The 27728-nt window shown below is 38.3% G+C and overlaps 1 protein-coding gene across 1 annotated transcript; it reads left to right on the top strand.

The window, feature by feature from the left end:
* Positions 1-27689, top strand: cand1 (cullin-associated and neddylation-dissociated 1). The gene is made up of 15 exons (XM_020528167.2): positions 1-451; positions 4224-4367; positions 9171-9325; positions 10643-10766; positions 13470-13726; positions 13833-13938; positions 14203-14345; positions 15118-15410; positions 16335-16476; positions 18988-20481; positions 21894-21989; positions 22854-23023; positions 23115-23279; positions 23509-23616; positions 26676-27689. Exons 1-15 carry the CDS (start codon positions 384-386, stop codon positions 26898-26900), a joined length of 3690 nt encoding a protein of 1229 aa, XP_020383756.1. The 5' UTR covers positions 1-383; the 3' UTR covers positions 26901-27689.
* Positions 27690-27728: the final 39 nt, after the last annotated feature.

The raw sequence follows: 27728 nt of genomic DNA, 5'->3' as shown, positions 1-27728 counted from the left end.
ACCTCCTGGGCCAAAGGCGAGGACACTCTCACTGCGCCACAGGGCCACGCGCGGGTGAACTAGCTTCAGGTTCACCTCACCTTCATGAGCTGGGGGAAACAATGTACTGGTCTGAAGCGGACTGCGCAGCTGCGGTGAACCCTGGATCGTGAAGGGTAAGGGGGAGGGGCCGCAGCTCCTGGGAGACACACGGCGGCGGAGGCCTCACTTCGAACCGAGACCGACCCCCCTCCCAAAGAGCAGCTGGCTGAGCGCAGCCCGCCGCCTCGGTCTCCTCCCTCTCCACCCCGGGAGAAATACGGCGCAGAGAGTGAGGTGGAACCGGGGCCTGGAATAACGACGGGCGGCCGCGACGGCAGCAACGCGGGAGTGAAGGCCTCAAGATGGCGAGCGCCTCCTACCACATCTCCAACCTGCTGGAGAAGATGACTTCTAGCGACAAGGACTTCAGGTTAATTCTGCCCTCCTCCTCCTCCTCTCTGTCTCGGGATGTAGCTCGGGCGGGTTCCATCTCAGTGACGTTTGCGCGGGCTCGGCGGAGCCCAGGAGAGTTCTGGCTCATTGAACACCGCCTTCCACTCCATGTGTCCTGAAAGGAATTACAGTATGAAGGCCGCCTCCTCCTCCTCTGCCCCGTGCCGTCCCTTCCCTTCCCTTCGCCCCAGGCTTTCTGCGGTTAGCGGAGGGAGCCGGCTGTTCCGGGCTTCCGCGCTCTGCTTGAATAACCTCCGATCCCCAGGTGCATATGTTCCCTAGTTTGGAGCCTGCCTGTTTTGGATGCCAATTTGCAGTGATCCGTATTCTGACGGGGGTGAAAGGGCTACTGATCACTAGTCGTCGATCTGAGCTCTTACAGGCTCCACCAACTGCGGCAAATTTAAGCTTTTGAAAGCTGCATTGAGAGTCTGAAGCTCTCCGAAGTCAGTTGGGAGTCACCTGTACCATAAAATTCAGACCTCTAATTACAATAAAGCTTTTAGCGAAACAGTCATGAGTGTTTTTGCATGTTTAAAAAATGTTTCAGTATTTCATGCCAGTTTTTCCCTGTTTCTCCACCTCAACCTCTCCCAATCCTTATTGCAGGTTCTATAGATACATGTTATTTTGCATTATCTCGCTCCAAAAATATTTATTATTGTGTAAACTAGTAGTAAAGTGTTACTTTGTTATTTGATTGTGGATAGTTTTGCATCCCAGTCAAATCTTGTTGTAAACTGTTGCACACAGACATCATGAGAGGTTGTAGTAATGGTTTGGAGTCCCTAACCTTGGTACTCAGGTCATATTTTAGTACCCAAACATTCACTGACTGAGGCATCAGAACAGGATGAGATGATTAAAGGTTTTTTTTTAAAGAAAATTGTACTGGGGATATGACTGTTTTTGGCAGAGATTGTGACCCTTGGAAATGTGGTAAGCCTTTTGCAATTGAAATGTGGTAAAGGTTCTGCCAGTATTGCTGAATAAGAAGAAATATGATTTCAATCCAGCAAGAAAGGAGTGATGAACTATATTAAGTGATGCACTTTTGTAGGGAAAGTGAGACAAATCAATCTAAATAATAGAATTCTAAGAGGAGCGAAGAGATTGTGACCAGAGACTTCAGGTGCATGCGTGTCTCAAGGCAACATAATGAGTTGACACTGCTGTTAAAGCAGTCATGAATCATATAATAAGCAGAGTGCAAATACAAGTTATGCTAAACGTTCATAAATAATTATTGGGCCTCAGCTGGAGTATTGGGCCTAATTCTGCGCACTATACTTTTAGAAGAATGTCAAGCGAGTGCTGCGAATCACCACATGGGGTAAAGTCTACTTGATCTTGTTCTCAGCAATCCATCTATCAAAGGTTCATTTATCCATAAGTTTTGATGAGTGATTGCCCTACAGTTCTTTTAGAGAGACTGCATATGTTTACAGTGAGAACGTCCTCCATCACGGTGTTACTAAGTGTTAAATGGGAAAGATTCAGAACAGATCAAATGGTATCATCCAAGGGATTCTGCAGTGCATCAGCAACGCTGAATTGTATTCTGCAAAGCGGCTTGACATTTCTCCCACTGTACCATTACCATCAATCCTAGGGCCTATTGTGAGAGGTGTGCCTACTTGAGGTATTTCCCTCTTATCCATAGCATGAAAAATCCTGACATGCATTTTGCTGAATTGTCTACTTCCTGAGGAATTCCTCTGAGCTGCTGGTTTGGCTTTAGACCTTACAGGAGAACCTCTGACATTGCACGACACTTCCAAGGAAAACATCAGGAGCAATGCTAGGAATGCTTCATCGCATTCATCAACCTAACCAAGACATTTCCCTCAATAAATCATGAAGTTTTGTGCTCCAGATATTTAGATTTAAAAAAAAACTCCTTGCGATCCTGAAAATGCTTCATTGTGATATGACTCCAACTGTCTTGAGTGGGAAATCTGAAACAGTTGCCTTCGAAATCTGGACTGGGATCAAGCTATGCTGTGTTTTAGCCCTCATACCAATACAGTCAACCGGATGCAGGCTATTTACCTCAAAAGTATGGTGTCAGTATTAAATACTGTTTGGGTGGAAATCTCTTTGACTTCAGATTCCTTAGTGCCAGAACTGAACTAACAATCATATACATGTCGTACAGTTTGTGCACCCTGCTGTGAATACAAGAAATGTGTCCTTGTCAACAAAACAACCTACTCAACCAAACATTCCATGTGCCTTAAATGTTGATGGGAGATTCTGGGATATGTTGAGCACTGCTGAAACGTTGACAGCCATTGGAGTAGTTGTTGTAGCTACACCTCTCTTCAGCAGTGAGACGAGGATTGTGTATAAGTGTTATATTATTGGAGCAATTTGATCAGCAATGTCTTCAGTGGATCATCAGGATTGAATGGAAGGACAATCAAACAATGCAAGTGTCCTCCTTGTATACAGCTCTACACATGCTTATGTAAAACTCTTAAAATCAACTTTGATGGACTAGTACGGCTGAAAACTGTCTTCCCCACCGAGTCCTGTTTTCACAAGTTTCAAATGGCGAAGGTCCCAGAGAAGAGACAGAATTGTTTTCAAAGACACTTTCATGCTCTTCTGGGAGCACAGCAGCACAGGATTAAAGATTGGGACGAGTTTGTAACCAATCGTTCAGAATAGTAACAACTTATCCATTTAGTTAACTTTTCAGTGGTCATAAGCCTTTAAGGTGCAAGGACTGATAAATGTTACAGAATATCCAGCATCTGAACTGCTCTGCTCTGCTTGAGGTTCTGGTTACTGGACGCCCCCAGGACTTTGGGTCATTTAGTTGATGGTAATGCCATTGAATGTCAGGAGGTCAGTTAGGCTTTGTTGGAGATGATTTTTGCTTGTTACATGTCTTATGAATGCTGCTTGTCACGTGCCAACCTTGTTGATCCGCTGCTCGTTATCAGAGGAGTTGCTAATAGAATTTAACATTACAGTGATCAGCAGATGTTGCTATTTCTGGCCTTGTGGTGGAGGGGGGTGATGAATAATGGAGCTGAAGGTGGTTAGGCTTAAGGCGCTGCCTGAAAGGATTCCTATTGAGATTACTGGCCTCCAAATACAGCAATCATCGTTTGTGCTTCTGGATTTCTCTTGATTTCCGATGACAGCAGTTTAACATGGCACCTAGGTGTCACATGGTCAAATATTGCTTTGATGTCGAGGGCAGTCACTTTCTTCAACTTTTGTTAATACTTGGATCAAGGCTGTATTCAGATAAGGGAGAGAACTAGGAAGTCCATGGGAAGGAGATTACAAAGTGTGGAGCTGGAGGAACACAGCAGGCCAGGCAGCATCAGAGGAACAGGAAAGCTGACGTTTCGTTGGGGACCTTCTTCAGATTTCTTTGTTATCTCTGACTCCAGCATCTGCAGTTCTTGCTATCTCGGTCCATGGGAAGGAATTGCGTTTTGGATGATTGGCCAAATGTATTTCTTTGGTAATGTTAGAATATTGTATTTTATCTGAATTGCTGCATAATTGGCTTCTTGCTTTGGGATATCCTGAGGTTGTATTTCTCGATTGACACACTAATTTGACCAAATCATTATTTAAATAGGTTCTTGCTGTTAGTGAAATCATGCAGATGATCAACCAATTTCTGTGTCATTGCAAAAATAAGCATGTACTGTTGCGTAATTACTAGCAATGGATTAATATGAAACTCCTTGTAACAAAATTCATTTCATTTGTATAATTTCCAGATTCATGGCAACTAATGACTTGATGACAGAGTTACAAAAAGACTCTATTAAGTTGGATGATGACAGTGAACGGAAAGTGGTTAAGATGATCTTGAAGTTACTGGAAGACAAGAATGGTGAAGTGCAGAATCTTGCTGTTAAATGGTAAAAGTATAATAATCTGTTTATAGAATAAATTGGTGCAAGTGTAGATTCATTGTAATTACTGTTTCTCCTGTATTGGGTGATTAAGGTATGGAAGCATGTGAGAATTGTTTTGCTCCCCATTTTAAGCACTTAATAAAGAATTGCAGCTTCATTTATTTTTTCTTCTGTTGTTATTATCTTCCTCTCTTGAGGACATTGGCTCTTTGGGTTATGATTCTGGTTGTCAATATCATTTAGTACCAAGTGTGTATGCACGGGCAAGACTTTAAAGAGGAGCCCTTTGTATTCTGAGTGTAAGATGAGATTATGGCCTGTCCCCAATGCTCCCCTGCAGTAAGTGATAATTCTGACCCTGGTATTACTTACGAGCAAGGCAGATTCCTCAGCTTTTGCTGGATCATTGTGAACATCTGAGATGAGTCCCACAAAATACCAGAAGAAAACAAATAATCGTTGAAAATGGCTAACTTGCATTGTGGAACCTATACAGCTGTGCCCTAAGAGTGTTTATACAGCACCTTCTCTTGATTGCTGAACATTACTTCCATTGATCTTTGAAAACTGCTCCAAGGAAGTAACACTCCTTCTCTGTTCTGAGTAAAAATATGCATAATATGCCTCCAGCACTGTTATTTGTATGTGACTATCCACATGGCTGTGAGTATTTTTGCCTGGAAAATGTAGGAGGTGGAGCAATGTAATCTTTAAATACCTTTCTGACGGTCATAACATAAAGCTCATTATTTCATGGAAAACATCAAACTCAAATAACTGGCTATATGACTTAGCATATCCGTAAAATTCATGTTCTTTCTAAAACACCCACTCTTTAAAAAAAACTAGTGTTTCACTTTTTGCAGTATTTTCCATTGTTTCTATTTGAAAATTATTTTCTATCCTTTGTATCAACTGATCCTATGTGCATTTGACAACTGATTCATGTTATCACTAACAGGGCACTTATACAAACTGTTGTCCTTTGGAAAAGCGAGCTGAAAATCAAGCCCCCCTAGTTCTGGAGCTGCCACAAAAGTTAAAAGATTTTAAAAAGTACGCAAAATTCCCCAATTTGCCTGAGCCGTCAGCATATATCTCTAGTAGTTAAAACTCTCAACCCCATTTTATTCTAACCCTCTACATGTGCAGACAGACATGAGTATAAACACATGGATGAAGGGAAAGACTAGGAAGGCAGTTCAGTGGTTCTTGTTCTGATCAGAATCCTTCTTGATTTTGTTTGCAAGAGGTTCAGGTTTCACACTTATGAAGGTCTCTGGCGTATAAATTGAAAGTCATAGCTTTTACAGCAACTACTGAAGAAAAAATAAACTTGTTTTCTTCAGGCATAATTTTTAACTGCAGAGAAAATGGAGACAGCTTCTCCCTAACTTGTTCACAGCCCTAAGCTCTTCAGCTACCTGGGACCTAGCTACACAATCATTAGCAGACAGAAAGCCTTTGGTCTGTGGACTGGTGACCAGTTATCGATGGCAGTCTGTTACTTGTTACTGGCTGAATCTCCATGCATTCACTATTTGTGGCTCCAGCTCATCTGCAATTTACTCCTACCTCTTGAATCAGTAGTACTGAACGGTACTTTGAGTGTCAGGTTACTCGTTTTCAAAAGGTGTCGTAATCCCTCATTTAATGCTTGGTTTCTAAAAGTTCCTTTTCTCATTTCAGTAGTTAACAATCACCACTATAAGCAAAAAAACACAAACTTTACGAAGCCACTACAATACTCCCATTGCATCCACCTTTGGTTTTTGGCTGCTAAGACCCGAAGTTTGGATTTTCCCTCCCTAAATCCCTCTGGTTCTGCCTTCCCTTCTTTTAAGACACTGCTTAAGCCAACCTCTCAAACTAAACATTTTGATATCCACCCTAATATTTCCTTAAGTGGCTCAGCATCAAACTTTGTTTGAGTGCTCCAGTGAATGTTCTATCACTTCTAAGGGTGCTTTATAAATTTTTATTATTACATAAAAGTATGGCTGCTTAATCTAGGTCATCAATTAGAGGGCATAGATTTAAGATGATTGACAGAAGAACCAGAGGAGATGTGAGGAAATGTTTTTATTTGACACGATAAGTTATTTTGATCTGGACTGCATTGTCTGAGGGTGGGTACAAGCAGATTCGATTATAACATTTCAGAAGAAGATTGGGTAAATAATTGAGTCATAGTCATAGTCATACAGCATGGAAACAGACCCTTCAGACCAACCAGTTCACGCCAAATATAATCCCAAACAAAACTAGTCCCACCTGCCTGCTCCTGGCCCTTATCCCTCCAAACCTTTTCTATTCATGTATCTATCCAAATGTCTTTTAAACGTTGTAATTCTACCCGCATTCACCACTTTCTCAGGAATTTCATTCTACACGCAAAGCACCCTCTGTGTTTTAAAAAAAAAAAAAAAGCCTCTTATATCCTTTTTCAATCTCTCTGTCACATTAAAAATGTGCCCCCTTGTCTTGTAATCCCCCATTCTAGGGAAAAGGCAACTACCATTAACTCTATCTATATCCGTCATTATTTTATAAACTTCTCTCAGGTCATCTCTCAACCTCCTAGGCTCCAGTGGAAAAAGTCCCAGCCTATCCAGCCTTTCTTTATAACTCAAACCTTCCATACCTGGCAGCATCCTGGTAAATCTCTTCTGAACCCTCTCTAGCTTACTAATATCCTTCCTATAACTGGGCAACCAGAACTGGACACAGTATTTCAGAAGAGACCCCACCAATGTCCTGTACAACCCCAACATGACTTCCCAACTCCTGTACTTAAAGGACTGTGCAATGAAGGCAAGCATGCCGAATACCTTTTTAACGACCCTGTCTGTATGTGATCGAAGCTTCAAAGAATTATGTATCTGCTCTTCTAGGTCCCATCCGTTCTACAACACTATCCAAGGCCCTGCCATTAATTGTATACGATTGTATACAAGGGCTGTACCCTTGTTTGTTGTACCAAAATGCAATACCTCGCATTTATCCAGATTGAATTCCATCTGCCATTTTTTTAGCCCATTGACCCATTTGATCAGGATTGAAGGGGAGAAAAATGTAGTGCTAATGAGAAAGAGCAAGGAAGTATGATTCATTAGCCAGTATTGCCAAAGAGCTGATAGGAATATTGGGGTGAATTGTCATGGCCACACTTATGCTGAAACGTTAGTACATTAAGTAGTTTCAGATTGATTGTGTGCATGTACTTGCACCATTACTGCATTGTGTACCAGAGTTTTCAGAGGACAGACTGCCAGTATGCACTTAAACTGCTGTCAGAACTAGGAGCTAGTAAACAGTGCATACTGAAAACTGTTTCTAATGGGAGAATCACACCACTTTCTGTAGAGAAAGTTACTTGGCCACTGACTGCAAAATTCAAGCCATTTAAGTCAAGCTTTTTGTATATTTCATATAGAACTGAATAACTGATTTGGAGTATACCTGTAAACTGATATATTATAAACTTAATTAAAATTCCACTTTTTGAGAATGGGAATATCTGAAATACAAACGTGAAATATATTGGCAAGAGATGTTCAGTTGTTTTTACAACTGAACTGTAAATGTATTAAGCATCTCATCACAGGGCGTAACATTTTTAGGAGATTTTAACAGCGATGTTACAGCTTAAAAATGGAGGTTCTTAATTTCTAAAGATTTCTGTTTTGAATCCATGCACCTCATTAGAGGAACAGAGAATCATTGACAGTAACTTCTGGATTTCTGTTTTTAACATTGTGTTGATGCCAGAAGTTGCTGTCAGTTTCCCAGGGTAGAGATCCCCAATACTGAGGGAATTGCCGAAATGATAGCTGCAGAATTTGGGTCAATGCTTTTTGATGTATGACTCTTATTGACTTAGTTCTCATGCTTTATTGCAAAATATATTGACATACACAAAGATAGATAAGATCTCTGTCAGTGTCTGATGAGTGACTGAATAGGAGTCTTAATAGAGAGACAACTGTATTGTATACACATTATAAGGGATATAATAACATCAGTTTGGCCTGAGTAAGGATGAGCCATTTTTGAATATGTGTGTACTGAGTTTAATCAATTACATCCTTATGAATAGTATTATGCTTTGACTCAGCACAACAAAACATTCACCTGAACAAACATAGTGCTTAATGTTTGTGAGTAAGCATGAAAATATAATTTATTTACTAATGTGTGTCGAATGTGCTGTTATAATAATTGATCACTATGGCACTTCAACAGTATATTCTGTGCGTGTAATGATGTCCTTTAACCTTTTAAAACTGTTCGAGCCAACTTGCCATTGGAACTTGTCTATATGTACATGTAAATATACCTGTTTTTAAAAATTCCATCTTTTCATGTTTAGCCATAGCATTTTACAGTAGAGAAGAAAGCCAAATGGCCTGTTAAGGATATACTGCAAGCTACACAGATTTTGAAGTGATAGCTTGTGTGTGCTAAGCAATTGACATTGCTTGAAGGAAATTTTGGCAGAAGAGGCCTTTGATTTAGTGTTTTGACAAACCTTTATGGTCATTACTATGGGCACAATTGCTTTAGAAGAAAAGTAAAATTATTTGTTTGGTCAATCAGTTCCAGTTCATTGGTAGCAATAATCACAGACATCATCATAAGGAAATAAATGGTAAAGATGTTGTGGAAACACAGTCTCTGTGTCTAATAGATGTGTTATGAAAATGTATATGTAGCAGATTGAAATATGAATTTATCAGGAATTTGGTTTTGAATATGTGCCCATTATTGCTCTGTTTAAGCATATCTTTAATACTTACCCTTCAGCCTTGGTCCATTGGTCAGTAAAGTGAAGGAATATCAGGTGGAGACAATTGTGGATACCTTGTGTACCAATATGCTGTCGGACAAGGAACAGCTGAGAGATATTTCCAGCATTGGACTGAAAACAGTCATAGGAGAATTACCACCAGCTTCTAGTGGTAAGTTTATACTTGGTTTAAAAAAAAAACTCTCATTGTTAAGGACACTGGAAAGTATACTCTGACAAGATTATTTATCAAAAAAGAAAGCTCGCTGGAATACAAACAGTTTTTAAAAGTATGTTTAAATAAAAAAAGAAAAGAATAGGTCCATGTACATCTTGGTCATTTACAGAGAGAGCTTGGGGAATTAATAATAGAAAGTAATACTTATTGAACATATATTGTGCATCTCTCCTCAGTATTGAGATATAAATAACATCCCAGAAATTATAAAAGGACGTGAAAGGGAGGCAGGAACTTAGAAAATGGTCCTGAGAAATTTTAATAGAATTAAAAGTTGACTGTCCCTTGGGTCGTGATGGACTTCATCCTAAAGTCAAAGAAGATGTGATACGAGGAGTTGTGTTGGCTCTATTCTCTGAAATCATTTAGATTCTGGAAAGGTCCCATCAGATTTGAAAATAGCAGATGTCAATACCACATTATAAAAAGGAGGGAGAAATCAGGAACTACATACCAGATAGTTTAAAATTTGTTATAGGGAAAATGCTGGAATCTATTAAGGAAGTTAAAACATGACTTCCTCAGTGCAATTTTTTTTTTTTTTAGAATTAGAAATTAGAATCCCTACAGTGTGGAAACAGGCCCTTCGGCCCAACAAATCCACACTGACCCTCAGAGCATCCCACCCAGATCCATCCCCCTATGACCCACCTAATATACACCCTCTACCTCCCTGAACACTACGGGCAATTTAGCATGGCCAATCCGCCTAAGCTGCACATCTTTGGACTGTGGGAGGAAACCGGAGCACCCGGAGGAAACCCACAGACACGGGGAGAATGTGCAAACTCCACACAGACAGTCGCCCGAGGCTGGAATCGAACCCAGGTTCCTGGCGCTGTGAGGCAGCAGTGCTAACCACTGTGCCACCGTGTCGCCCTAAAGTTTTGCAAAGTTGACATGATTTTGAGAAAGTGAAATTGTGTTTGACTGATTCTTTAGAATTCTTGAAGGAAGCAATGTGCTACATGACTGAAAAGGAACCTTTGAATGTGATGTTCTTAGATTTCCAGAAGCCATTTGACAACAAAGGTTATTGACAACATAAGAGGTCATGGTATAGGTATTAGCATGAATAGAGGGTTCGCTGGCTCGCGGAAAATGATAGAATGGTAACATGATAGTGAAAAACTATTTTTGCGTCAGACTGCATTATCTTTTATAAAAATGTTTTGCAATGACTAGGTGTAATTTAAAAAAACATCCTTGTTATTTATCTGAGAACATTTCGAATTTGTATTTGTTTCTTAGGATCTGCTTTAGCAGCCAATGTTTGCAAAAAGATCACAGGCCGCCTCACTAGTGCCATTGCGAAACAGGAAGATGTCTCTGTTCAGTTGGAAGCACTAGACATCATGGCAGATATGCTAAGCAGGTAATTTTTTTGTTGGAAGCCAAGGGTGTAAAAGTCACCCAGCTCATGCTCCATAGCAATGAACAGGGAAAATAAACTGAGCATAACCTAATGATATCAATCATTTTGTTAAGGCAAAAGCACAGTTTGAGAATTGTGTTGACGTTCACGAACTGTGCTTAAGAGGCTTTTTTTCTGAATTAAAGGTTTAATTTGATGCTTTACAGTTCTCTACACAGTAAATCCTGTCCGTGAAATACTGAATCGCGAGTTTGTCTATGCATGGCAAAACATAATTAACAACAAAAAACAAACATTGGGCAAAAATTGCATATACACGATATTTTTAACCATTTTAACCTATTTTTAACAAGCTTTTGCACTCGTAAATTTTATCATTCGTGGAGTCCTCAGAAACACAACCACTGTGGATATGGACGAATGACTGTATATCAGTTTAATTAGTCTAGTGTAATATGACTTGTGAAGTTGCCATGGTGGAGGGATAGTGTGCAGTAAAGAAAGCAGTTGTTGTTGTGAAGGTCTCAGTGCAAACTGCAAATTTTAATAAATTTTGCAGAAAACTAACCATTTTGATGTGTACTTCAGTGAACTGAAATGAGCTTGTGATAAAAGCAAGGTTGATAAGTAGCGAGAAAATAATGAAGTGGAGCATGGAGGCTTAATTTGATGAAAGGGAGAAATGGTAAAATGAAACAATCTGAAAGGATTAAGATAACATTTATAGCAAGAAGATTGTACAAGAGAAACTGGTAACTTTTTGCTATTTCCTTTCTGGATTTCTCTGAACACTTCTAACTTGTACTCCCAACAGCAATGCAGTTTATTAAAGACATCCTGTGTGACCTAATACTTTGGGTTACTGTTAGTGAGGATTCTGACTTGGAGACATCTGGTCATACTCAATCCAATAGTGGTAGCTTTGCGCAATTGATTCTTGAGCTAAGCATATAAATGTTTGAATCTGCTGTTCCTTGCTGAGTACGATTACTGCTGTAATGACATATCGGTAATATAAAACTGACCTGTGTCCTAACAGTTCATGCATATTAAGTACAGTTAGCGTAATAACTACTCCTTAACTATGGTATGTAACACTCAAACCTACTATGTGATATAAACCACCACATCCTTTCATTCCAATCAGAAGTAGGGAGAAATAGTGTCATAGTGATAGTGTCACTGAACTAGAAATCCAGAGGACAGGTGAATATTTGGTGTTGGTGGGGTGGGTGGAGATGTGTTAAGATCCCACTGTGGTAGTGAAATTTAACTTCAGTTCATAACTTGAAATGTGCAGCTAGACTTAGTAATGTTGACCATGATAACCATCATTGATTGTTGTAAAAAGCTCAGCTGGTTCACTAATGTCCTTTAGGGAAGGAAGTTTGTGATCCTTACCCGATCTAACTGATACTCTTGGCTGACCTCTGAAATGGTTTAACAAGCGATGTTCAGGGGCAATTAGGGATCAGTAACGATGCTCACATCCCATTAACCCATAAAATAATCTGCGCATTATTTTTGTAAGGTTCAGAGAATTACTAAAAATACACTATTCAAAATAAGAGCCATAGAGTTTTTTATAGCATGGAAGTAATGCCCTTTGGGAATGTGCCAGTCATCCAGTATCTATCTATTCTAATCTGATTTTCCAGCATATGGGCTATATGCTTTATGCTTAAGTGTTTCACGTGTTTATCTAAATACTACTAAAATGTCTTGAGGGTTCCTTACTCTATCATTCTTTGAGACGGAGTTCCAGATACCCACTGCCATTTGTGTAAAAAAAAGTCTTCAGATCCCCTCTAAATCTCCTCTCTTTCCCTTAAAACTGTGCCATGTCTTGTTAGAAATATGCTCAACTCCTAGCTGTAGCCTAAAATAACAAGACTAACATTATCCCACAAATAGCTAGTATTCCTCTTTGGGACATATTTCTTGCCTTTAAGACTTTAAAATATAAGTGTTTCATAGAGTACTTAACTTGAGACAGTAATTGGATATATTTCTGTTGATTTAACATGTAAACTGAATTTGAAAATGTTGGTTGTCTTTGTCTGGAGCATATGTATGGAAAACTAAAACAAAATACTGCGGATACTGGAAATTTAAATAAAATCAGAAAATGCTGAAGTAACTTGGTGGCTCTGGGCAACAGAAATTGCGAAGACTCTTTGGACTGAAAACGTGAACTCTGTTTCTCTGTCCATAGATGCTGCCAGACCTCCTTGGTTTTTCCAGTGTTTTCTGTTTAAGCAATTATGGAAAACTTAAGCAAAGAGCTATTGATTGACGTGTTGAATTTTAAAAAAAAAAGTCAAGAACCAAGTGGAATGCAATATCAACACAATGATGAGAATACATGTATATCTCGTCCTTTATATGTATTAATGTTTACATCTTGTATAATTTGATTGTTCTAATGTTGACTAATTGATTTAAACATTCTAGCTTGGTCCATTCTGAAACTTCCATTTTAACTTTGGTTATTTCAAGATTGTTCGATAGACCTATTTCCTTTTATGGTGCAGGACAAAAAGGACTGTTACAATTATAATATGTTGACCAGTGTTTGCAAAAGATGCTTTTTGTCAGACCCTGCTGCGTTCTAGAATTAAAAGATAACTTAAATTCTGTTTAAACAAAGATAGTCATTTTGAGTTGGAACTATAATTGGAATTTTGCATTTTATTTTTCTAGGCAAGGAGGTCTGCTGGTTAATTTCCATCCATCAATTTTAAACTGCCTTCTTCCTCAGCTTACCAGTCCCCGACTTGCTGTTCGAAAGAGAACTATTATTGCTCTTGGTCACCTTGTTATGAGTTGTGGAAACTTGGTCTTTGTTGACCTAATTGAGCATTTGTTGACTGAGCTTGCCAAAAATGAATCCATGTCTACAACCAGGACTTATATTCAGTGTATTGCTGCTATTAGCAGACAGGCAGGGCACCGAATAGGTAATGTAAATTTGCATTTGACGTCCCTTTTAAAATGTTTTCGCTAATTTATAAAATCTTTTTAAGCAATTATTTGAGAGAATTTCTGAATTATTTTATTCTTTAGGAGAATACCTGGAAAAAATCATTCCATTAGTCGTTAAGTTCTGCAGCGTGGAGGATGATGAACTGAGAGAATATTGCATTCAAGCCTTTGAGTCATTCGTGAGAAGGTAAGGTGCAATGGTTTCTTCATTTCAAATTAAAAAGAAGCTGCTGGAAAAGGTCAGTAATGCAGTAAACTTTTGCCTAAATATGAAGTGTCTGTTTATAAATTAATCCATTTCTGGAATTAAAGATTGTGTTTGACCTGACTTGCCTAGCTGTGTACCCGTGACTAGTTGAACTGGTAGTTTCTGAACAGTTAAATGTTAGAACTAGATTTTATTAGTTTACCAGCTTAAATGGAACACTTGTTCAATGGCCATGTTTCGTAGGTGCCCTAAGGAGGTTTTTCTTCATGTCACAACCATTATTAATCTGTGCTTGAGGTATTTAACATATGATCCCAATTACAATTATGATGATGATGATGATGATGCTGCGATGGAGTCCGAAGGTGGAGATGATGATGATCAAGGTACACAACCTGGAATTAATATATTTTCTTGTTTTATATGAAGTAGCTTATGAGGTAAATGTACGTAAACAAATATGTACCAACCTAGACTATTTGGAGAGTATACTTTTGTTATTGCAGAACAGTTACTACTTAAGTTAATTAACAGCTATAGTATATCATTTTAGAAAAAGTAGTTAGAATCATAGAATCCCTACAGTGTGGAAGCAGGCCATTCAGTGCATTGAGACCACATTGATCTTTTGAAGAGCATCCTACCCAGACCTATGCCCCTATCTTATCCTTGTAACCCTGCATTTCCCAAGGCTAACCCATCTAGTCTGCACATCCCTGGACACTGTGGGCAGTTTACCATGGCCAGTCCACCTAAACTGCACATCTTTGGACTGTGGGAGGAAATCGGAGCCCCTGGAGGAAACCCACGCAGATACGGGGAGGATGTATAACCTCCACACAGACTGTTGCCTGGGGAAAGGAATTGAACCCGCGTCCCTACTGCATGTTAAGCGCTGAGCCACCATGCTGCCCTGCTTGATGGTGTTGACATTTACTCAATAGCTCATCAAAGGATGATTATTAGAGGCTAAACAATGAGAGTTAGTGGGCTATTTTATCACTAGGGGCCTTGTCTCACATGACTGTCATTTGTGTGCTGTTTTCCAGCATGCATAAATCCTGAGTGCATTTCTCTTTTTTAATGTAGTTGTTTAATCTGTGCATCAGTTTTGTTTGAAAGGTACTCATAGTTATTAATACATTTTACACCCCTTAGGGAGTGATGATGAGTACAGTGATGATGATGATATGAGCTGGAAGGTACGACGTGCTGCTGCCAAGTGTTTAGATGGTGTAGTCAGCACTCGTCATGAAATGCTACCAGAATTTTATAAAACAGTATCTCCTGCGCTGATTGCCAGATTCAAGGAACGTGAAGAAAATGTTAAGGCTGATGTTTTCCATGCATATCTCTCGCTGCTCAAACAGACCAGGCCTGCTCAGAGCTGGCATCTTGACCCAGATGCAATGGAACAAGAAGAGACCCCTTTAGTTATGCTCCAAAATCAAGTAAGTTTGAACGTGGTTTTTGCCATTACAGTTGTCACCTTTTTGTGACTCTGTTGCAAATTCTCTTGCCAACCTATGTTCATGTTGTGCTTGGATATATGGTTTATAGTGTGCTGCCTCACATTGTCCTTTTCGCGTCTATTATTCTATCATCAAAATTCTGCAATAATTTTCAATTTATAAACTTTTCCATGTGGGCGTCCAGTTTGTTCCATTTGTGTGCTCCAGTAATGTTAACTCATTCTTTTACTTTTAGTTTGTTTTTATGTCAAATTAGATTGAGGACCTTAAGCAGAAGTTTAGGTTTGTTGACACGTTGTGTACACCATGTTGTCAGTGTGTCTTAATTGCAAAATGTATGTTTGGATGAAGAATATGCTTGCTTTTTATTAATAAAGATCTACAGATTGTATTTAATCCTTGAGAAGCTTCATATAATGTTAGAACTGATTGTTATTGGGTAAAATGAGAATTCTGGTCCTTTAAATAATTTTATCTGCATTTGAGCTCATTTTGCAAGATCTGGGAGCTTTTTCCTTCCAAAAGATCATCGTACAGAGGAGGTTTGTTATAACTTGAGGTTCCTTATACATTACTGGGTTCCAAAAAAGTGAAAATTTATTATAGTGAGACAGCATTAAAAAGTTGACTCCTGTTTTTGTACAATTTTAATCACCAACATGAAGGTTTAAAGTCATATTTACCTCTTTAGGGAGCTAACCCACCACCACCAAGTGAATTTGCAGTCCATTTGAAGTGCATGTTCTGTTGGAGCTGGGTGTTTCAATGAGTATTTTACGTTTACTGTAACCTCTTGCAAGTTTTCTTTCTTAGTCAGTTATATGCTATTAAAGTCCTTAAAGCGTGTGACATGAAAGAAATGAATGCATAATTCTGAGCCTGTTTAAACCTCTTTCTTTAAAGGTTCCCAACATTGTTAAAGCTTTACACAAGCAAATGAAAGAGAAAAGTGTGAAGACCCGTCAATGTTGCTTTCACATGTTAACTGAGCTGGTGAACGTGTTGCCTGGTGCTTTAACTCAGCATGTACCAGTTCTTGTTCCAGGTAAGTATTGATATTTTTTCTTTAGTTATGCTGCAGTCTCTGATTTCTGTATGCTGATGCAGTAAGTGTATTCATCTAAAGCTATAAGGTAGAGTCATGAAGATTTTTACCTTTGACATGGGGAGACAGTGGCGAAGTGATTATTTCACTGGACTGGTAATTCAGTGACCCAGGCTCTTGAGTACAAAACAACAAAGCAGATGGATGGGGTTTGAATTCAATTAATAAAAGGTCTGGAATTGATATCTAGTCTTTATAATGATTATCGTGAAACTATGATTGATTGTTGTGAAAAGTCATCTGATTCCCTTATGTCTGTTAAGGGAGGAAATCTGAAATCCTTGCCTGGTCTGGCCTATAAAGAAATTCAGATCCCACAGTTGTTGATTCATAACTGCCCTCAAAATGGCCTAATAAACCAATTATTTCTGGGGCATTTAGGGGTGGGCAACAAAATCTGCTTTACTAGTGGTGCCCAGTTGCCATGAAAGAAAATACATTAAAAAAAAAAGTTCGATCAGAATTTGGTATTTGTGACTTTAGAAGTCTCAAGTTGTTTAGTCACCAGCCAGTCCTATGTCCAAAGAATGACAACTGGACAGTTTCAAACTATCTCTTTTTCTCTTTCTCTCTCTCTCTCTCTCTCTCTCCCTCTCTCTCTCTCTCTCTCTCTCTCTCTCTCTCTCTTCCTTTAAGATACTCATGGACCAAGCTTTGGGCCACCTCTGCCAATTTCTTTGTATGGGATCCAGGTCAAATTTGCTTGATAATCCTCAAACTACGAGCTTTAAACATTTTGTTGAGTTATAGGTGCTATCCAATGTCTTGTTCTAATATGCAGTAGTTCAAAAATGCAAAAATAATATATTAATAGATTTTACCCATATTCATTTTTCACTAACCACCTCTTCTTAATAGAGCTCCACAATGAGGCCAAGGCTCATGCTGTCAGCATAGGGCAGACAGAAAATTGGTCATGAAAAGGCAAATTAGCGCAAAGCAGAATTAGTCCAGGGTCAGCAAAGGAAGAATAGAAAACAGTTTTTTTTTAACCTCAGGGATTAAATTACTGACAAAGAAAAAGGAGTGAATGAGTGGCATCTGAGCTGAGTTTCCAACCTCACTTTTGCAGTCGCTATGTCTATTTCCATCTCTGTAACACTGTCCCAGTTTGCTGTTTCAGCTTTTTCACACTGGAACTATCATTCATGCTTTTGTTAACTCTACACTTGACTATTCCAATGCACTTCAGCAAATCTGGTTGCTCGTTTTTCTATGTCTTATTCACAGTCAATCCTGACTGTGTGACTGTATCTCTCTTCCCCCGCCCCCCCACCTCACTCTGTCTTTTTCTGTCCCTCCCCCACCCCCTTACTTGAGTTAGATTGGGGGTTCCAGGTCAGCCAACATCTTGGTGATAAAGATTCTCATCTTGTTTTCAAATGCCCCAATGGCTTTATACCTCAGAAATTTCTATCTTCACAACTTTCTGGTCTCTTTCCATCAACCAGTTAAAATTGCTCAACTATTTGTGACCATGACTGCAGTTACCTAGGCCCCTTGCTCTGACATTTGTTCCGTACACCTCTTGGATTCTATCTCGCTTTACTCCTTTGAGGTACTCCTTGAAGACAGCTTTTTTGGCCAATTGACCCTATGGATGACTTAATGACTCTGACTTTCCAGTCACCTTTAGAGTGGCAATGCATACTGCTGACCTTGTTTAAAACTGCATCATTACCTTTTTAGGCTGAAGCATTTGGACTTTTGTGTCCAGCTACAGCTTCAATTCATCAATGAGCTAGTTTGGGCTTCGCTGGAACTTTGTAGGCCATTGCCACCTCAGTATCACTGTACATCTTGGTGTTTGGTGCTACTGCATTTGGAACATCTGGATGATCATCTCCTTGGCTAGCACACTTTGAAATGTTCCATATGTTAAAGGCACTTTACAAATATAGGTTGTTGAAGTGATGCAGCGTAAGCTAATTTAAAGCAGATTGTGCAAAAATATAAGTGTAAGGAGAATCCAGTTAAAAATTGGCATCATATAACAGTTGAGGAATCAGGAAATTTAAAATGGGGTAACTGAATCTGTTATTGCTATTGCTTCTCTCTCTCTCCAAGCCTTGTGTTCATGTTAGACCCCATAGAATGTAACAGATTTACAAAATGTTTCTGAATTAAACTTTAAGCACACCATATTCATGTTTGTATTGCATGCTGTTATTGACACTAACATTTGTGTATTGTCAGTAGTAGATCATTAAATCAAGGTTGACTTCAAAAAACAATCTATGGCTGTTACATCTACATACTCTAAGTAGCAAATGTCCACAGTTTAAAAAGTGTTGGAATTTGCGCAATTGTTTTTTAGAATAACTTTCTATTGTTTGTAGAATTGTATTAGGAGAGTTGCTTGATATTATAACAGAAAATGTAACTTGGGTTGTTTATAAATAAAAACTTTATTCCACACTATTACATTTTTTTGTTTTTTGTTTCTTGCAGGGATAATCTTTTCCTTGAATGATAAATCCAGCTCGTCCAATCTAAAGATCGATGCTCTCTCATGTTTGTATGTTATTCTTTGTAACCACTCGCCTCAAGTCTTCCATCCTCATGTAGAAGCTTTAGTTCCACCAGTGGTGGCTTGCGTGGGTGATCCATTTTACAAGATCACGTCAGAAGCACTTCTTGTAACTCAGCAGCTTGTAAAAGTACTTAGACCTGTAGAACACTTGTATTCATTTGATGCTTCTCCATACATTAATGACTTATTTACATGTACCGTCAAGCGTTTGAAAGCTGCAGACATTGATCAAGAGGTGAAGGAGAGAGCTATCTCTTGCATGGGACAGATCATTTGTAATCTTGGGGACCATTTAGGCAGTGATTTACCCAGCACACTGCAGATTTTCTTGGAGAGGCTGAAGAATGAAATTACTAGACTTACAACAGTTAAAGCTTTGACATTAATTGCTGGATCTTCTCTCAAGATTGACCTACGACCAGTGCTGAGTGAGGGAGTACCAATTTTAGCCTCATTCTTGAGGAAAAATCAGCGAGCACTGAAGCTGAGTACCCTTTCTGCTTTGGACATCTTGATCAAGAACTATAGTGATAGCCTGACACCTGCCATGATCGAAGCAGTCCTTGTGGAGCTTCCACCTCTTATTAGTGAAAGTGACATGCACGTATCACAGATGGCCATAAGCTTTCTTACAACTTTGGCCAAAGTGCACCCATCTTCTCTTTCAAAAGTCAGTGGCTCAATTCTTACTGAGCTTATTGGGTTGGTACGGTCCCCACTACTTCAAGGAGGAGCTCTTTGTGCCATGTTATATTTCTTCCAAGCTCTTGTTGGGACTGGAACTGCAAACCTTGGTTATATGGAGTTATTGCGAATGCTGACTGGTCCAGTTTATTCCCAAAACAGTGCATTGACTCACAAGCAGTCCTATTACTCAATCGCAAAGTGTGTCGCAGCACTCACCCGAGCCTGCCCCAGAGAAGGACCGGCTGTGGTTGGGCAGTTTATCCAGGATGTGAAGAATTCTAGATCCACTGATTCTATCCGTCTCTTGGCTTTGCTCTCTCTTGGAGAGGTTGGTCATCATATAGACTTAAGTGGGCAAACTGAGCTTAAATCTGTAATCTTAGAAGCTTTCTCTTCCTCTAGTGAGGAGGTCAAATCTGCAGCATCCTATGCCCTTGGAAGCATTAGTGTTGGAAACCTTCCTGAGTATCTGCCTTTTGTTCTGCAAGAAATAACAAGTCAACCAAAAAGACAATATCTCCTGTTACATTCTCTAAAAGAAATTATTAGCTCCTCTTCAGTTGGTGGTCTCAAACCATATGTAGAAAACATTTGGAATTTGCTGCTGAAACATTGTGAGTGTGCAGAAGAAGGAACTCGAAATGTTGTTGCAGAATGCCTGGGCAAACTTACTTTGATAGATCCAGAGACATTACTACCACGGCTTAAAGGATACTTGGAATCAGGTACGTTATTTACATGTAGCATATGTAAAATATACTTAGTATAAAACTTCAGTATCTCATACAGTATTCGCTTGTAATAGCTGTTGTTAAGTCGCAACTTCGAAGGAAAGAATAGAATTTTGCATAATCTGTGATTATTATTTGGTGATATTGTAAGAACAAACTGTTGCTGTGTATGGTTATGCAGAAAACCGTCAATACCACCTCGGTATAATCAACTCAGTTCTTGTACTGTGGGGATAATGAGTGACCCGTTTACAAAGAAAGAGTTACGTTTTAAAGAAGATGAGAAGAGAGGCACAGAGAAAAACAAATGGAAAGGGGAAGTTAATGATTGTAAACCTGCCCCAAACTCGATTTTCTCAACGCTGACTTCAACCATCTAAGACTGAAACAAACTATTTGCAACCTTCTTGTATTTAACCCTGATGTGAGCTTCTGACTGCATACTCATGTCATTGCTAAGATGTAACTGCCTGTTTCCATATCTGCAGTTTTGCCTGACTCTTCACTGTACCTCGACCCCTGTTGAAACCCTCATCTATGCTATTGTAACTTCTAGGCTTGACTATTCCAAGCAACATCTGTCCAACTTACCACCTTTCATCCTCTGTAAATTTGAGATCATCTTAAGCACTGCAGATGTCTTAACTCGCACTGAGCCCTGTTCCTTAATCTTTTCTTTACTGACCTACATTAGCTCCTGATTAAGAAATGCCTCCATTGTTAAAATTATAGTCCTTTTTCAAAGTCTTCCATGGCCATGAGTTTTTCTATTTCTGTTCAGCTCTGCAATTCACCGCTCACCTAATTCTGACCATCCCTAGTTTACGTCACTCTACCATTGGCAACTATGCCTTCAGCTGCCAAGGTTCTAGTCTTTAGAATTCTCTCTCCAAACCTCTTTGCTTTTTTATAATCTTTATTCTTTCAAGGCACTTAAAAATCTTTCCCTTTGGCCATCTGCCTTAATATTTCATGTGGCTTAGCTTGGTGTCAAATTCTGCTTGACAACATTCCTGTGTAGAATCTTAGGATATATTTTACTACCTTAAAATATCTAAATAAATACAGCAATTTGTATAATAAGTAGAAATAACTTCCTTATCACAGCATCAAGACCTCAAATTGGGAATTAATGAGTGTTAGTGTAAATTAGTCTTTATTTACAAGTTAAAATTCTCTTTCTTATCTTTACTCTGTTTAGACTGCTTACTTGGCACTTGGTCAAGACTTTGGGTGGTTGAAATTTGTATGACACTATTTTCATATATACACTGATATTCAGTGTGCACAAGTTGAAGTTCTCATAGCAAAAGAATTACTGATCTCAAATACAGAGATCTTAAAGGGAATAAACTGGAATCTGTATTCTGCCTTTGAGTGTTTTAACCTTGCCATTTCCACTATAGGTTCTTCTTATGCTCGAAGCTCTGTGGTTACAGCTGTGAAGTTTACAATTTCTGATCACCCGCAACCGATAGACCCTCTGTTAAAGAACTGCATAGGTAAAGTTTCTTCTGTTCATTCACAAATCCTTGTGATTGTGAAATGTTTCAATGGTTTCAAAATATTTCCACAAAAACTAGCATATTTAAATATATGCTCAGCAGGTCTGGCAGCATCTGTGAAGGACAAAACCGTTCTGAGGAAGGTTCACCGGACCCGAAACGTTAACTCTGTTTTTTCCTTCACAGATACCGTCAGACCTGCTGAGCTTTTCCAGCAACTTTGTTTTTGTTCCTGATTTACAGCATCTGCAGTTCTTTCGGTTTATATTTAAATATAAGTTCTGCCTAATAAATTGTAATGATGGTTGCAAGCTAACATGACTCTGCAATCTGTATGTTATCAGTTGGGAAATGGTGAACCATACTCTGGGAATTTTCAAGGAAACGAAGCTTCCTTAGAGGCCTTAAGGATCTGATTCTTTGGTGGAAATTAAGCTGACCAAATCCAGTAACTGTGAATTCATTCTCTGTTTCATACAGAGCTTAATGATGTTGGCTGCGAGGCAGTTAGGTCGTTGCTATTGACTTCAGTACTTTGGGAGATGGTGGTGGGAGTCAGGAAAACTAAGCTCCCCTCACTGCTGAAGTCAGTGGTTAATGCCTTTTGGCAAAAATACATGCATAACTTTTGTGGTGATAGTATTAGACTGGAGTAATACCTCCACTGATAAATAATCTAATGACATGCACTGTCCAGCCTTGAACATGAACAGTGGTCTTTTTTGAGAAACTTTGGTCACCTGTTGATTATACCGGAATAGGAATTAAGGTTTATTAAGGGTTGCATTGTGTTCTGGTTGTTTTAGAAAAACAAAACTTGCATAAAATATTAATAATGTTTTATTTAAATTACACGTTCAGGTGATTTTCTGAAAACCTTGGAAGATCCAGATCTCAATGTGAGAAGAGTAGCTTTAGTTACCTTCAATTCAGCTGCACATAACAAACCATCGTTAATCAGGGACCTCTTGGATACTGTTCTTCCTCATCTATATAATGAAACAAAAGTTAGGAAGGAATTAATAAGAGAGGTTTGTATGCAAGATATATTTTGGTCTGAAAACACTCAGTGGATTTATACATTCTGCATTTTAACTATGTTTCATCTCTCCTTTACGTAAGGTGGAAATGGGACCATTCAAACATACTGTAGATGATGGCCTAGATATTAGGAAAGCAGCTTTTGAATGCATGTACACACTTCTGGATAGCTGTCTTGACAGATTAGATATTTTTGAATTCCTGAACCATGTTGAAGATGGACTAAAGGACCATTATGACATCAAGGTAAATAATCAGTGTGGATTATATTAGTTATCGTTTACTTGGCTCAGGGCCATATCATGCAGTGGGTTTACCCTTTGTCTAAACCTTATTTTTGTGCACTTAGTGTTAGGTATTTTAAACTGAAGTATGCTGAAGTCTGTGTTTATATTTTGGAAAATGTGAATGCTTATATTTAATATACCATTATAGACAACTAGTTTATTGTCCAAGCTTCTTTTTAACCTAACAGATGTTGACCTTCTTGATGTTAGTACGGTTATCCACCCTTTGTCCAAGTGCAGTTCTACAGAGATTGGACAGACTAGTGGAACCTTTACGTGCTACCTGTACAACTAAGGTATATATTTGAAAATACATAATATAATTTAAGTAACTGTACAAAAGGTACATTTGTTACTGAACATACTTTGAGATTTTTAAATTGTCTACTGATGTATTTGAACATAATCTGATTCCGACTCGATTTGTAGATGTACTGTGTGATGTAGGGAAGTAGAGTGTAGCCCTTGAGCCTATGCTGTCATTCAGTAAGACCTTTACTTATTTGATTGTGGCCTCACTCCACTTCCTGGCTAGCACCTAAAACTCTTGACTGTCTTGCAGATCAAACATCTGAATGAACCAACCTCCACATCTCTCTAGAGTACAGGATTCCAAAGGATAGTAGAAATCTGTTCTCATCTCTGAAACTATGCCCTCTTGTTCTCGATAACCCCATGAGGGGAAAGATTATTTCAGCATCTCTGCTATCTAGGCCCCTCAAATTTTTTTTTTCGAGAACTTCAGTATCTGCTCAACATTTTTGTCATTAGGCGACCCATTATCTTGGGAATCAATCTACTGAAGCTTCTATGAGCTAACTTCAATACAAATATATCTCTTCTTGAATGCAGAAACTGAAACTGTACACTTCTCTAGCTGCAGTCTCATTAATGCCTGTAAACATATAACATGACCTGACCCCTCTCCCCGCAACCGCCTCCCCCCACCACCCCACTGCCCTTTACCGTCATGCTCAAATTCTCTTGCAAAAAGGGCCAGCATTCCATTTGCCTTTGCCTTCATAATTGTTGAGCTTTGATGCGTCATATATGAGGGTACTCGGATGCTGTACTGCAGATTCTGCAGTCCCTCTATTTAAATAATATTCAACTTTCTATTCTTCTTATTAACATGGGCAACCTCATGTTTTTCCATATTTTATCTTTCTGCTAATTTTAGGTTCTCATCCTATTTATGTCTCTGAAGTATTTTTGTATCCTCCTAACAACTTGCTTTTCTACCAATCTTTGCATCAAGAAGTTTGTCTACAGTATAGTCAGCCCTTCATCTGACTCTTAATAAGAGATTGCAAATGATAGAGGTCTCTGCGCTGATTCCTGTGGCATCCCAGTCATTACTTTTTGCTTTACCTTACTTTTTGTATTAAATGACACCATTTATCTTGACTGTTTCTTATTAGTTAACCAATCCAATATACACTCTCTCATATTACCCCTAAAATTATAAACTCTTACCTCATGTCATACCATTTATATTGCACTATGCTGAAGGTGCTTTGACCGAGTTCTCATTAAATATTAGAGTTTGGAGCTAACAATTCCTGATTTTTGACACAACAAAAAAGTTGCTTGAATAGGCATTTTTCTTAGAAATTATTTAATTGGTTTACTTGGGATAAAACCATTTTTTTTGTTCATAATGAACGGTCACATTAACATGCACGCCTTGCTCAAAGTTTCAAACAAGAATGTGTGTTCAACAATCCATTTGCAGTGTAATGATCCCAGCTGATGCTATTACTGGACTATTCTGATTTCGGAATGAATATATATATCTTAAAAAAAATTAGCATGGCAGTCTTTCATTGAAACATTAGCATATAAGAAATTACCAAAAGAAACTAAGCTACTGTCTGAATATAACACTTTGAAAGATTGCAAAAGACACCACAATACTAAATCCCATATACTCCCCCAATAGCATCACTTTGCAGTTGATCAAAATAGAAAGAAATTTTCCTTCCCTGTCACACCTTAACTACTACTTCTCAGTTCTGATTCCGGAGCTGTAATGTCTTTACCTTGACTCCTGTCTCAATTGAGAGCTTAGACCATCTTAGCCTTTTAATAACCTGTAGGGTCCCAACTGAACACTCCTGGTTTGGAAGTTTCACAGACTTTCACTGAGGGAGCTTATTTCCTTAATTATTCTAAACAATTTAGGTGATAGTATAATTGCTTCTGATTTTATTTCGGTCCCCTTCAAAGTGCTTATAAGTTTCCTAATCTCTCTGTTTTTCTAAACTAACATCAATTCTTGATTATTCTAAACCCAAAAGTAAGCTAATGTCTTTCTGTGTTTTCTCTGTCATGTCATAAACCCTACAATACAAACAAAACTTTCATTAGCACCCCATGAGGTACGCACTGACTTAAAATGTTGGTTCCAGATGTGCCACTAGTTTAAAATCATCTTTTTAAAAAAGTCTTTTAACTTTTGAAAAAGAAACATACATAAATATATCTTAACCTTTCATCACACCTGCATCCAGTAGTAGTAAAATGATACCTTTAGTCATTTGGAAATTTAATTTTCCATCATAGTGTGCTTGAGCACATAATTTTGCACCATATTCGTATCTTGTTTCCAGACTTTCCAGAAATTGGTATTTATAGCATTTGATAAAATGCTATCACTGATTATTCTTTTCACTTTTAAAAGTAAACCAGTGCAACAGACTGCTAAGGATTATTCTATATTTTTTATAGTCTCAGAAAAGCTGAGAAACTTGAACAAACACCAATTTGACAGTGTTGCACTGCATGCTTCACAGCAATACAAAATGTGCGCTGTTTGACTTGCAAATTACTCCGTGTGATTTGAATAGTTTGGGAGCATATTTGCAGCTAAGTTTAGGCAACTAAAATTGGGACATTTGAAACATAGACTTGATTGTTTATTAATTAAGTAAAATTATGTATCATACAATGAGCAGAATAGAACTATAGCTACCAGATGTTCAGCAGAATTTTTAAACATTGGTTAATAGAGCAGATGCTTTGTCTTTGCAAATACTGGGTTTGTTACACTAATGATTTTCTGGGCCTCTTTCAGATTTTGAGTAGTTTGACCAATTTCTATGTTTGAAGAAATCCAACAGAATTTTGTTTTGCTATGATGTCCAGAATTGCGTAATTAATCAATCAAGCAGGCACTGTCTAGAATGTGAAATGAATTTTGAAACTTTTATTACCTGCTCTTTTCCCTCATCCCTCCAATTGACATCATATTGTAGATTTCGTTGTATTTTATGAGTATGAAATTGTTCAAAAAGTCCTTTAAAATTGATTTCTTTAAAACCTTTTGAAGATTTTTAATTGTTTGCTTTATTAGGTAAAAGCCAACTCTGTTAAACAAGAGTTTGAGAAGCAAGATGAACTGAAACGATCGGCCATGAGAGCAGTTGCAGCACTACTGACTATTCCAGAAGCAGAGAAAAGTCCACTTATGAGTGAGTTTCAGTCTCAGATAAGCTCCAACCCTGAGTTGGCAGCCATCTTTGAGAGCATCCAAAAGGACTCATCTTCAACTAGCTTGGAGTCGATGGACACTACCTAAATCTTTTCTTCCAAAGAAGGAATCTTTAATTCTTGTGTTGATGTTATGCACTGAAATTTCAGTCATTACGCAAGCAAAAGGAAAATCTGTACTTTGAGCTTTAAGCTTATGAATTAATTTTTACTTTTGTGGAAATTCTAGTTTTTGTTTATTGTTGCTTTTTTAGTAGTTAATCCTGAGTGTCCTTGTAGTTAAAGTGGAAAAAATAGTGTAAATTACACAGAACATTTTGGTATACAACATCCAATTTAGCAGTATTTAAAAAGGTCTTGCATTTGTATTAGTAGATTGTGTATAGGTATGCAATAAGGATTTTGGTGTGCTGAATGAACTTGGAATATAAATGTTAAATTTTACTCCCAAGATCTTTTCTTTTAGGAAACTTCATGCCATTCACCTTTTTATTATGTGAATTTTGTAAGGAAAAAGGAGAAAAAAAGTCTGTTTATCTGCCTACTGTTTTTGTTTCAGCTTGCTAAACAATAGTTAAAGAACTCTGCTTTGTGAGATTTGTTAGATTAAAATGGTTGGCACAGTTCTTAAATCATAGATTGGTACTTCCAACTTCTTGGAATGGCAAATTATTTCCATGAATGCATTGATACTGCATGGGACATTCCAATATATATGTTCTGTAAAATGTATTTTGTTTCGAATACAAAGCTTGAATTTAAAAGATGATTTTACTCTGTGCACCACTTATGCCTTGCTAGTTTTTGTTCCATTGATCTTACTTACATTTAACTACCTTTTTCAAGTAAAGGTAGAATAAACCTGTATTAAAAATTATTCTAAATTTGGTCCAATTGAAGTTAATTGGAGTGTACT

The sequence above is a fragment of the Rhincodon typus genome, chromosome 18, assembly GCF_021869965.1.
Source record: "Rhincodon typus isolate 14 chromosome 18, sRhiTyp1.1, whole genome shotgun sequence".
NCBI classification, from domain to species: domain Eukaryota; kingdom Metazoa; phylum Chordata; class Chondrichthyes; order Orectolobiformes; family Rhincodontidae; genus Rhincodon; species Rhincodon typus.
This window is presented reverse-complemented; position numbering and strand designations above follow the sequence as displayed.